The following is a 13435-nucleotide window of genomic DNA, read 5'->3' on the forward strand; positions in this document are numbered from 1 at the left end:
CACTTGTAGAGGCACAAAGATGTAGCAAGCACGTATGAATCATCCGATGTTTCAACACCTAGTTTTTGCTTGTATCTACTTTGTCCACCGCTACCATCAACACCCCACTTAAACAAAATTTTTTAAATATTAAGTTTGTAACCATCAAAGCCACAAAATTCCTTCAACACGTCATGCTGTACAATACATAGACGTTTAATAGTTAAGTCCACTAAAGACTGTAACTAATACTTGCTCCGGCTTCGTAATTGTCATGTCTTCTTAGGTGGATAGCAAGCTTTCTTTGCCGCCAATACATTATGATATGAAGGATATAGCTGTTTTAAATCTTTTTGTGTCGCTGCAGACCGAAGAATCTGGTATCGTTTTTTAGTCAATTTGGTTGCTACTATGAGTGCTAGAGCTTCATCGGCAGTGTATACTGAGCATTTGTTTGTCGATTGATAAGCTTCTTCATACGTGTCGCTCGTTTGATAAATTTACTAAATTTCCATATTTTGGCTGCATCTCTTTTGCCTGCTTGGTTTAATTTATATTTTGTGGCATAAGTAGTTCAGATAATGATTTTTGTTCGATCAACACATTAATTTTCTTTTTTGGATTTGTACGATGAATCTTCAAATCTTTTTTTGGGACGTCCTCGAGTCTTGGGAGTCTCCTGTACTACTCCATGGCCCTACTATATTGCTAAGTCAATGTTCGGGATGACAATAATGGTGTTGATCCAAGTAGAATTTTGTTTAAAAATACTGTTTTGTTGCGAGCACATTTTTTCCAACGCTGACTAACTGATATCACATATGAGTGCATTAAACGCCTTAATTCCTTCAACATGGTTCAGAACAATTATTTAAATTAAACTTAGCTTTTAAATAGTTTATTAATGTCCTTTCACAATTCATATTATCACTCAAATTGAAATCACAACTTTTCAGCCAGTCAAATAGCTCTCTCCTATTAACGTGGAATTGTCTACCTTCAAGAAAAAAGGATATATTTTCTTAAATTCGCAAAAATACGCACATTAAACTACTATCAATCAGATCTACATGAATAATTTTATAAAATAAAACCAAACTCATGATATACAAACGCATACAAAAGTTTTGCTGTTCTCACAAACTTACAGTATTCTCGAAAATATGTAAAGAAAAATTAACAAACTGCCTGTATTTTTTTTTTACTAAATTTAATAACTAATCAAAATGAAAAAAGGATAAAAATGTGAAATATGTACCTGTCTCAAGAGTATTTCACCATAAAATAATTATTTCGAAGTTAAGGTTAACCAAAATATCCATTCAACGCAAGTCTCGTAATATAGTATATGGTGCACCAAGGGGCGAAGTAGCGTTTTTCAGACGAGCGTGAAGTTTGCCTCGAGCCGAAGGCCGAAGGCGAGGGCGGCAATCACACACGAGTCTGAAAAAGCTTTCGCCCCGAGATGCACACGATATTTTTCATAATATCTTTACGGAAAGTCGATTTCCATGCCTAGAGAGAGGCGAGAGTGGCCAATTTCACGCCAGGGCTTACTTTCCTCCCTTAAATAATTTTGTCCAGCTAGATTTGTAAATTGAACCACTGTGCGGCGCGTGCAATTCCTCCACGAGTCTCCGTTTTTCCACGCTCATTGCTCAAGAAGGTTCAATATACTCAGAATTCTGGCGATCTGGATTTTGTGCTTATCCACGGTATTCTTCACAGTTACGAACTGGCTTCTAAATTTCTTATCAGATCTTTGAAGTTCTTTCTGAGCTCCGCGATCGCTCCCTCGACGTAGCCCATGTTCGTCGCGTCGGTGCCGAACTCCGGCGCGGCCACGCGTCGTATCTTGCGCTCCGACGCGTCGTAGGAATCCTCGTTCAAACGGAGCGCGTCGTTCTTCAGCGTCGCGATTCCGCCTCTCAATTCTTCCGTCGCGTCGTTCTTCTTGATCTCTTCGATCACGACGCTCTTAAGCCGCCCAATCGCGCCCTCTACGTAGCTCTTGTTCGTCGCGTCGGTGTCGACCTCCGGCGCGGCTACCCCTTGTATCTTGCGCTCCCTCGCGTGGTAAGAGCCCTGACTCAAGCGGAGCGCGTCGTTCCTCAGCGTCGCGTCGTTCTTCTTGATCTCTTCGATCACGACGCTCTTGAGCCGCCCGATCGCGCCCTCTACGTAGCTCTTGTTCGTGCGTCGGTGCCGATCTCCGGCGCGGCTACCCGCCGTATCTTGCGATCCCGCGCGTCGTAAGAGTTTCGATTCGAGAGAAGCGCGTCGTTCCTCACCGCCGCTATCCTCGCCTGTCAATTCTTCGGTCGCGCTTCTCTTCGATCTTCCGATCGCGTCCTCGACGTAGCTCTTGTTCGTCGCGTCGGTGTCGATCTCCGGCGCGGCTACCCGCCGTATCTTGCGCTCCCTCGCGTCGTAGGAACCCCTCGCTCATAAAGAGCGCGTTGTTGCGCGTATAGTTACGCAGGGATTCGATCGAGGAGCGTAATCGCACCCGTGGACGCACCGTCGATTCCGTCACCGTTGCTCCGATTGTCAGAGACATGCCGAATTTGTTCACGGACATCGCGCGCGCGGGGGAGGCGCTGAGAGCGCGCGCGATACGTACTGCCGTCGCGATCGACGCGACCCGATCAATTTACGACAAAAACCGGCCTCGCGAAGTTCCTCGATTATCGACAGAATTTCGTTGTCGGTGAGCGTCGTTGCCAGCCCGACGAGAAGCGTCTAGCAGTCGAAGTCGATCGACCAGCTCGTGGGATCGTCCCAGTGAACGTAATCGATCGCGTTGTCGGTCAGTCGCATGGCCGACGGTAGTCCGGCGCCCTTCGTAGTCCCAACTGTGTGAGACGGGTGTACGAGCGCGCTATTATTTTTGTGTACTTGTGTCCCCTGTTACCCTTGACAGGCTATGCCGGCGCTGCGACCGCGTTTGCGAGCGCTGGTGGCGAAAAGTATACTCCTGTACGTTCGTTTGTCCTTCTCCGTGTAGACGCGAGCGTTGGGAATTCGCATGAAGATCAACTCGTACAGACCGCGCGTGCCCTTGTACCGTACACCGTCGATGATCACGGAGTCATCTGGGGCCACGTCAAATCGCTTGTTACCCAGCATCGTGCCGTGCTCGCCGAGATACACTCCGTAGACGTGGTCGATCTCCTTTTTACTGTCGCCGCTCAGAAGAGCGCCCACGTACTCCCGCCCTAACGGTCCTAGTTGGCTATTCAGAGCGTCGCGACCTTCCGCCGTGCTCAAAGACTCCCTGACGGACGTCTCTAGCGCGGGGGGTGGAGTCGTAGTCTCCGAGACGATCTCGTGTTTTCTGGGTAAAAACCGGACCGAATCGGCGTGGATCGGCGTGGAGCTCGCGATAGTCGTCGTCGTCGCGGGAGCCGAACTCAACCGTGCTGGACGCAACTCTCCTTTTTTTCCCGCGGTCGTCGTTGTCCTTATTGGCGTGAATACGTCGTCGTCGTCGTCCTCCCCGTAATCGCGCTCCAGGTCGGCGCCTGCATCGTCGTCGTCGTCGTCGTCGCCGTAGTCACTATCCTTCTTCGCTCTCTTCGTCGTTTTCATCTTTCTCGCGAGCGTAAAGCTACCGTCGTCGTCAATCTTGCCCGGTCCTTTAGCCCTGCGGTCCGCGTCATCGGCGAGCCGTTTCAGAGGTTTGACGATGGGCTCGTACCTCTTTTCCAGAGCAATCTCGTTCTCCATTTTTTCAACCCTGAGAGCGGCGTACTTCCTGCGAATCGAGGCTTGCGTTTTGGCTATCTCTCGCGCGGTCCTCTCTTCCGCGATCGCGCTCATACTCGCGTCGTTCGGCGAAGCGCACTGATCGGCTCTACAGCACGGCGAAGTCGTGGAACCCCCGTCTGTACCGTCCGCCTCGCAACGCGCTGTCCTTGTCTATCACGGCGAAACCGTAGGTGCGTCGCCAACACTCGCGACAGAAGGCGCGAAACTCGTCGTACGACATGTCGATGTTCACGTGATTGTCGTACACGTGCCGCAGATTGGTGCCGTTCTCACGGCGAGTCAATTTCCTGCCTGAACAGGATCAACAGATTTGCGTTATCGCGCACGAGATGTTTCGGTATTTTGGCGTACGTCTGACAGAGATAGAAGCAATCAATATTCGAATGTCGACCCATAGAAAAGTACTCCCTCATTCTGTCCTGCTTGTCGCAGGCCACGTCGTCGTAGACGAAGACCGAGTCGGGAAGCGCCTCGTCGGGCGGAACGACGTCGCGATTGTCGGAGAACGCGCGATAGCTGATCTCCTCCATAGGCTCGAACAATCGTTCAAGATATCGATACTTCGGTTGTTGCAGAGATTTCGAGTACACGTATACGTTCTCGAAACTAAGACCGTGCGCTTGTTCCAGCAGACTCACCAGAACGTTCGTCTTACCGCAGTTAGAGGGACCGCAGATGATGCAACGTACGACGTTCGGCAAGAGAGGACCGTGTCTGCGCGATTCTCCGTTTCCTCCCTCGGTCGCGCCCGACCTTGCCTGCGTTTTGCGATCCACATTCAAGACTCCTATCGTCACCGACTGTCGCACTAATCGCATTGCGCCCTCTCTCTTTCGCTCTCTCTCTCGGTCTTTTCCGCAAGCGCGCGCTCGTTCGCGCGATGAACGCGCCCGAGCGCCGGGGCGGGGAGGGCAGCACGGACGTCGTTTCGTTTTGTCGCGCGTGCGCAAACGCTTCGCGCGCAAGTATAAGTAGCGCGAGCGCGTCGTCGTATCCGTAGAAATTCGATCTTAAAAGCAAACGAATCGTTCGCGCGCGTCGGTGATCGAGATGTTTCCCATCCTACTGACGGACAGGCGCGATATTCTCGATCTAACGGCCGAGGAGCTGGAATTCGTTCCAAAGATCGTTCTGTTGCGTAAATTTGAGAAATACGTGCAACTGCTGTGGGACCGTTTTGCCCGAACATATAAAAGCAGATCCCGAGGTGCAGAGATATCGCTCGTGTATGGAACATTACAATCGTCCGTGGCAGCGAACGCATATAGACGGTCCACCGCCGCTCGTCAAGGACTGCTACGAGTGCAACCGCGCGCTGGCTCTGAACGGTGAGTCGTCGAAACGTTTCCGTTCGAATTAAGAAGAAGAAAAAACCCTCCCGCAACCGCGACCGAATGCGCGGCGCCGGTCTACTTGATCGCGCGATAAACGCTCTTCCCTTCGAGCTGCATATACCCGGCTATCAGTTTTGCGGACCCGGTACGCGTCTAGCAAAGAGACTAGCGCGCGGCGACAAAGGCATCAATCCGTTGGACGCGGCGTGTCGCGAGCACGACATAGCGTATTCGCGAAGCGGCGAACTCGCCGAACGACACGTCGCCGATCGACTGCTCGCCGAGAAAGCGCGCGAGCGCGTCACCGCAAAGGACTCGACGGTCAGTGAGAGACTCGCCGCGGCGGCCGTATGGGCGGCTATGAAAGCGAAGACGAAACTGGGCATGGGTATGGAAAGGAAAAAAGGAAGAAAGAGGAAAGGAACGGGGAGAAACGCTAAGACGAGGAGGAAGAGGCGGAGGATACTTCCGAAGGCGAAAACGCGGCGGCTTCTTGCCTTTTCTACCGATGTTGGGTGCGCTCGGTTCCTTGATCGGTGGCGCGGCTGGCGTGGCCAAGGCGGTGAGCGCCGGCAAAGCGGCGCGACGGGAACTCGAGGAACTGCAGCGACACAATCGCGCGATGGAGGGTCGCGGGTTGTACCTCACGCCGTATAAGAAGCGCGGAGGTGGCGCGAGGCGAATCGCCGAAAAAAAAATTTCGCGGAAGAAGGCGACGTTAACGGCGACGTCGGATCTGCCGCCGTACGGCGTCACGACGAACGAGCAGCTCGATCGATCGGCGCGTCGCCTACGCATACCGTTCTTCCGTGGGGTGTTCATGCGCGACGCTCTGCCGACGAGGGTGCGACACGCGGAGTGCGGCATCGTGAATCTCGACGACGCGGCGGGTCCGGGCACGCATTGGGTCGCTTACGCGAAGAAAGGGAACGCGGCGATCTACTTCGACGCGTTCGGAAATCTCCGTCCGCCGAGGGATCTCGCGCGATATCTCGGCGGTGGCGGCGAGAGCGCGATCGTGACGTACAATCGTCGCGCGTTCCAGACGTTCGAGCAGAGAATCTGCGGACAGCTGTGCCTGCGATTTCTTCGCGAGATCGATTGGGGGAGCGGTGGCGAACGATCGACGTTCTCCCGCGATGTCGCTGACGCTCACGTTAACCGGAACCAGCAGCGTTCTCACGGCGAGTCACTTTCCCGCTTTGGATCTGAGCGACGGCGAGTACGAGCTGGGTTTGGCGACTTTTGAGACGTACAATTCGATACCGAACGTTACGCCGGCGAACAATCGATTCTACTTCGGCGAGGACGACCGGAAGATCGTCGTTCCGGAAGGGTCGTACAAGCTGCGAGCCGTGAGCAGATATCTGCGCGCCGCTCTTCTTCATCACAAACGTCGCGCCCGCGAGAGAGAGAGAGAGAGAGAGAGAGAGAGAGAGAGAGAGAGAGAGAGAGAGAGAGAGAGAGAAAGAGAAGAGAGAAAAACTGCAGGCCGATGGCGCTGGACGGGTAAAAGAAAATAAACGAACGGAGAAGGACAACGACGACGATAACGACGACGCTTATCGCATATACGAGGACGAAGACGACGACGACGACGACGGTTATGGCATATACGAGGACAACGACGGCAAGAACGACGACGATGACGGCGGCGATAGAACGATACTCGCTCTTCGCGCCAACGAGAATACCATGAGGAGCGAGATAAAGTGCGCCTACAGAGTGAATTTTACAAAACCGAACAACATCGGTTCTCTTTTGGGTTTCTCGCGCGATCGTATCCTAAAACCGAACAAATGATACGTTTCCGACGGACCCGTTGACGTCATGAGCGTGAACATAATTCGCATCGAATGCAGTATCACCACGGGAGCGTACAGCAACGGACGCTCGGTACACGCGATACGAATTCGCGCCGAAAGTTCCACCGGGATATAAACTGTCGGAGACTCCGACGCAGATCATTTACCTCCCGATCGTCGCGCGAAACGTCACCGATATCACGGTGCGAATCGTGGATCAGAACGATAAATTGATCGACTTTCGCGGCGAGGAGATAACGATTAGACTGCACGTACGTCGTCGCCGCAGTCAGTGTGTGTGTGCGCGCGCGTATCTCCGCGACCTGAAGAGAGAGAGAGAGAGCGAGAGGGATGCTTGTTCTGAACGGATCGAGCGCGGATTGTACGAACGAGCGAGCTAGCCCGTTCTACGACGTAATCGAAAGCGTAAGGAAGAGAAGAGGTGGTGGTGGTGGTGGTCGAGGAGGAAAGAGAGCCGTTCTCAGCAACGCCAACGTCAGGTTCCTACGATCGCTGGGTCTTGCCGTGAGAAACGCATCGTTTCTACTTCGAAAGGAAAGACCATGGCCGACATCCTGAGTATCGGCGGTGAGCCGATCTTCGACGAGCGCATCGTCGGAATCGAGACTCACACGTATAACCCGTACGTGAACACGACGTTCGGGCACAACGACGAGATACGAATACCCATACAGCAACAGGATCTGTATACGCTGCCGTGCGACAGTTTTCTGTACGTCGAGGGACGACTCTATGACGACGGCGCGGGCGCGACGACGTCGGAAGCGACGGATGCTCAAAGGCAATACGCGAGGTCAACAACTGCGTGGCGTTTATGTTCGACGAGATTCGATACGAACTCGACGGCGTGGAGATCGATCGGTGTAGAAACGTTGGCATAACCAGCACGATAAAGAACTACGCGTCGCTGACCGCCGAACGAGCCAGGAGACTGCAGAACGCCGGATGGAGTTATCCGACGAACGAATCAAATCTGAACGACGCGTCCCGTCAATTCAACTTTTGCGTACCTTTGAATATTCTTTTGGGTTTCTGCGAGGACTACAGACGCGTGGTGATAAACGCGCAACACGAACTTATCCTGATACGCGCTCGGAACGACGTCAACTGCGTCGTAGATCCGAAAAAAACCGTGCCGAGAGATCCTAAAATTACGCTACTGAAGGTGCAATGGCGTATGCCGCACGTGGCGTTAAACGACGTGACTAAATTGTCGCTTTTGCGAACGTTGGAGAGCGGACGATTTCTGAGCGTGGGCTTTCGCTCTTGGGACCTGTACGAATTTCCTCTGCTGCAGAGCACGACCAAGCATTCGTGGGCCGCGAAAGCCGCGCCGCAGTTGGAGAAGCCGCGATACATCATATTCGCGCTGCAGACCGGACGGCGAAACGAATTCACGGAGGACTCCTCGAGGTTCGATCATTGCGCGCTCGCCAACGTGAAATTGTATCTCAACTCGGAATTCTATCCCTACGACGACGTGAACGCGGATTTCGAAAGCGACAAGTTCGCCGTGCTGTACGAGATGTACGCGAAATTTCGAGGAGCGTACTACGGGGACAGTCGCGACGACGCGCTCTTCTCCCCGCGCGAATTCGCGCGAGTAGCGCCGCTCGTGGTGATCGATTGTTCCCGCCAAAACGAAGCGGTGAAGAGCGCCACCGTGGACGCGCGCATCGAATTCGAATGCAAGGAAAACGTTCCGCCGAAGACCACCGCATTTTGTCTCATCGTTCACGATCGCGTCATCGAGTACGGTCCGCTGACCAATGTGGTGCGCAAAATCATCTAGCGGAAATGGCGATTGTAGGATACCACACCCCGGAAACGGGAGATATATATAAAGACGGGGATCCTTCGATCGTTCCTCAGATCCCGTTAAGAACGAGCAGTTTGAGCGTGAATTGTTCGACGCGCACCGACTCGATGGCCGCAGCGGCAACGACGATCTTCGTCGTCCTGCAGGGATTCGTGGTGAGCGACAGATTCGTCGCGAAGGAGGTGGCCGTGCTCCGAAGCAAGACGCGCGAACTCGCGCATCACGTGTTTCGCGCGCCGATGAAGTGGGACCTCCTCACGAACGCCGAAAAAGCAAGGGCCAACTGGCTGATGGCGAACCATCACGGCCTCCGTTGGAAAGACGGGGACGTGGACTATCGCCTAGCCAGGTCGATTATTCGACGCGCGGTGTGCGACGACCTGGGCGAGGGAGAAGAGACGCCCGGCGCGCGAATATACGTGAAAGGCCTCGAGAAGAAGAGGTGGCTGGAGGAGATTCTCGGCGACGTCGACGCGACGATCGAGACCATCGACGCCGAGTACGACGACATCGATCGGCTGGAGTTTCTTCGCGCCGATCGCGCGTTTCGCTGCGGACACCATCAACGGTGCTGCACGATGGAGAACGTGATGAAGTTGCGCGACTGGTGGAACGAGCGACGCGAGTGTCTCTCCAGCATCGACTCCACGGATCAAATATAAATGTGTATCCATCCATCCATCTATATATGTATATATTTTAATCAATAACAAAAAGATCTATCTATCTATCTATATTTTAATCAATAAAAAAACTGATGCAAAATCAACGAACGAAGTTATTCATTATTCGCATACCTACACCGTACGTATAGTCGTACTCGATAACGCCGAGCGCGATAGCGTCGAGCGCGCGAGCGATAGCGACGAGCAAGCGAACGAGAGCGTCGAACTCGAAGAAGAACGGCAACGATAACGCCGAGCGCGCGAAACTGTCAATGAGCGGAGTCGGGAGCGTCGAGCGGAAGCGCGATATCGGCGGCGGGAGCGTTTAATCTTGTTGCTGTTCACGCGTATTTATCTTTATATAAATAATAGTTATTTAATATTATATTTATCCAATATTATATTTATTCTTGTATATTATATACTACTTATTTACTACTTTATACTTATTGCTTCCTCATAGAGGAAGTTTTGTTTTCGTAAATTCGTATATGAATCTTTGATTGCGTATAAAGTTTGCTCTAATCAACCAAATTAAAAAGAATTATATATATAAAATAGGAGTAGAAAAAACCAAAGAAAGGATATTTGACATATGGTGTTGTAACATAATCTTTTTCTATCTATAATAATATAAATGAAATTAAAATCTTTATTGTTTGATATAATTATATACATAACAATATAATTTTATCCAATTTATTATGAAGAGAGCTAACCCCTTTATATTATATTATATTATATTATGTTATATTATATTATAGTATATTATGTTATATTATATTATAGTATATTATGTTATATTATATTATAGTATATTATGTTATATTATATTATATTATATACTACTTATTTACTATATTTATTTTTTTACATATTATTTCTTGTTAGAAACGGAGGGCCAGCCCTCGACGACGTCGTCGTCGAAGTCGACGTCAATCAAGTTGATGTCAATATTGCAGCGACCGCTCTCATCCTCCTCGTCGTCGTCGTTGTTGTCTTCGTCGTCGTTGTTATCATTGTCGTCGCAGCATGTATCGGGACGCTTCGCCGATGAATCGAGTCGCGCGGCGTCCCGATACATGCTGCGAATCCTCGCAGCGTACAAACGCATGTGGTTCCTCGATTTTTTTAACACCGATACGATGAGTCCTCTTCGCATAAAATACATATTAATAAATATATATAAATGAATATATATAAGTGAATTTATAAATAAATATATAACTGAATATATAAGTGAATTTATAAATAAATAAATAAATAAATAAATAAATATATAAATGAATATATAACAATATAATTTTACATTTGCAAACTTACATTCGATCGAACATCCGTGCGTCCTCGTCGACGCGGATCGTGACTTGCAGACAGGGCGGCGCTCCATCGACGATATTTCTGAAGCGATGCTGCAGCTGCAGCACCGCCTCGTGTAAGTCGTCCGTAGCCCTAGCTACGGACGTTGCCTGGATTTGCGCCAAATCGCACACTCCTTTCAGTTTGGATATTTTGTCTATTACGTGTTCTTAGGAAAAATTCACGTCACTAGCTCGAAAAACTGTGAACGAACTACACCCGAGTCTAGCCTCGAGTCCTTATATATATCGAGGATGCGCAATCGAAGAAGGATGTGGAATCAAAGAAGGGATGTGCAATCATAAAGGATATTGCGTGTGTAATGAAAACTATGTAAAAAATTGACCTTTGCACACAGGAAGAAATGCATTTTTCTAATCAAACCAACTCATCCGCCGGAATCGTCGACGCATTTCTTCCACCCCGAGACCCCCGCCGCCACCTGTCCGCGCTATCGGTAGCGAGCATCCCCGCGTAAGTCGCTCGTCGCGATCGCGCTCGTATCGCGACGCATCGTCATCGTCAATAAAAGAAGCAGGATATTGTGTAATGAAAACTATTTTTAGAAAATTTGCACAGAGGAAAAATGCATTTTTTTTTATCAAACGGACTCATCCGCCGGAATCGACGCATTTTTTCCACCGCGAGACCCCGCCGCCACCTGTCCGCGCTATCGGCAACGAGCGTCACCGCGTGGACCGCGCGTCGCGATCGCGCTCATATCGCGAAACGCCGTTATCGCAGTTCCGCCGTTTCTCTCGCTCTCTCTCGCCCTCGACGATGTGGCTCGCGCGCGTAATCGCGTTAACCGCGTGTTTTATCGCCGCGAGGTGCGTCAATCCCACGGATAAGAATTACGCATATACGATCGATTACCTGCGGAAATACGGATATCTGACCGAAGATGGGGACGCGTTTCCGGCTCAGAGACGAAACGACGTTCTTCGTAACGCCATCGAGGAATTTCAACGATACTACGGTCTGCCCGGCGATGGAACGCTCGACGACGAAACGCTGCAATTGATGCGTAAACCGCGATGTGGTTTCCAAGATATCCTGAAGCACGGAACGACGGCGAGTCTATCAAAATGGCTGAGGACTTACCTGACGTGGGATTTTTACGTAGCCGCCAAAGAGGAGCTGAATACCGCGTGGGCCGCGTTCGACCTGTGGTCGCAACATTCGGCGTTGACGTTCGAACGCTCCGAAACGAATCCTGACATTATAATATCTTGGCGAACCCGACGTCACGGTAACACGAATATCAACGTAAACGGCCCAAATTGCTCGCCCAAATTCGACGGTCCCGGTAATGTGCTGACCCACGCGTATCTCCCGACGAACGAAGCGGGATTCGTCTCCGAGGTGCACGTCGACGGGGACGAGCCGTGGCATATTCACGTCGGTAAAAATCCCTCGAATACGTTTTCCCTACATTTCACGCTGACGCACGAGATCGGTCACTCTCTCGGATTGCGGCACAATGAGCGCAAGACTTCGGTGATGTTCGCGTACTCGCCCGACAAGCAGTATCCGGTTAAGCTCGACAGATTCGACATTATCGACATTCAACGTTTGTACGGTGAAAAACTGACGAACGCGCCCTCACAGACGCCGGCGCCGCCGCCGCCACCGCCGCCACCGCGGTTACGGCCGCCGCAACCATCGCCGGACCTGTGCGCCCTTGGTCGCGTAAACGCGATATTGATTTTGGAAAATCGAATGTACATCTCGTACGGTCGTTACGTTTGGTCGATCGATCTGGACGGTAGGACGTACAATGGACCGTTAGCCCTGTCGAATCACATGAGCTTTCTTCACGACAATTACACGCGCATAGCTGCCGCCTATCAATCTCCGTCCGGTGATTTCATGGTGTTCGTAGATAATTTGGTATACATGGTTCAATATCCGGAATTTTCTCTGAGGCCAAATTGGCCGAAGACCTTGCGAGAACTCGGATTTCCCGCAGATGCGAAACTCAACGGAGCGGTAAACACCCATAGAGGCCGTTCCTTCGTGATGTACAACGGTAACTCGGTGGGCGAGATGCACGAATGTACGAAGAAAGTCGTCAGACGTACGCCTCTCGAGGCGACGTTTCCCGGAATACCGACTGGCGTGACGTCGATCTTCCGATACGTCGACGGCAATCTGTACTTTACCACTCGGACGCAGTTCTACAGATTCAACGAATTTACGAAAACCGTCACGGCCGCCGGTAAATTCGATCTACGGATGCTGAATATCGTCTGCCCTAAGACCGAACTGTTGCAGCAGTTGCGCGATCTTCTCGATCGAATCGTACGCGTCGGCGATTTAACGTCACCGGCGAGCGATTCGGACGACGACGACGACGACGACGGCGGCGGCGTTCAGCTTTACGATCGCCGTATCCGCCGAAGGAAGTAGAGGACTGCGCAAATCCCCACACCACACCGCACATCGCGCGATATAAGTGAGAACTTTTCTACTTATACCGATGTGTTCCCGCCAAAGCATCAGTATCGCATCGTCAGCTGAATACGACGCGTCGAAACAGAAATCAAAAACGAACGATACTGCAACGCGCGTGCGAAATGTTTTCGACGTTGGCCGATCGACCCGCGCTGAGGGATCTTTCCCCTCGCGAGACGGATTCGGAGGTGAACGACAACGGCAAAAGACGAAGGATTGAATCGA

General features: G+C 51.1%; 2 protein-coding genes across 2 annotated transcripts; both read left to right on the top strand.

The window, feature by feature from the left end:
* Positions 1 to 7452: 7452 nt before the first annotated feature.
* Positions 7453 to 8702, top strand: LOC139785673 (uncharacterized). Its single transcript, XM_071724840.1, has 2 exons — positions 7453 to 7691; positions 7778 to 8702. The coding sequence occupies exons 1-2, from the start codon at positions 7453 to 7455 to the stop codon at positions 8700 to 8702; spliced, it is 1164 nt and encodes a 387-aa protein (XP_071580941.1).
* A 2831-nt stretch (positions 8703 to 11533) lies between these two features.
* Positions 11534 to 13165, top strand: LOC139785674 (stromelysin-1-like). Its single transcript, XM_071724841.1, has one exon. It carries the CDS (start codon positions 11534 to 11536, stop codon positions 13163 to 13165), a length of 1632 nt encoding a protein of 543 aa, XP_071580942.1.
* Positions 13166 to 13435: the final 270 nt, after the last annotated feature.

This window comes from Temnothorax nylanderi, unplaced genomic scaffold (genome assembly GCF_030848795.1).
Source record: "Temnothorax nylanderi isolate EJ_2023f unplaced genomic scaffold, tnyl_v1.0 TNYL_tig0861_pilon, whole genome shotgun sequence".
NCBI lineage: Eukaryota > Metazoa > Arthropoda > Insecta > Hymenoptera > Formicidae > Temnothorax > Temnothorax nylanderi.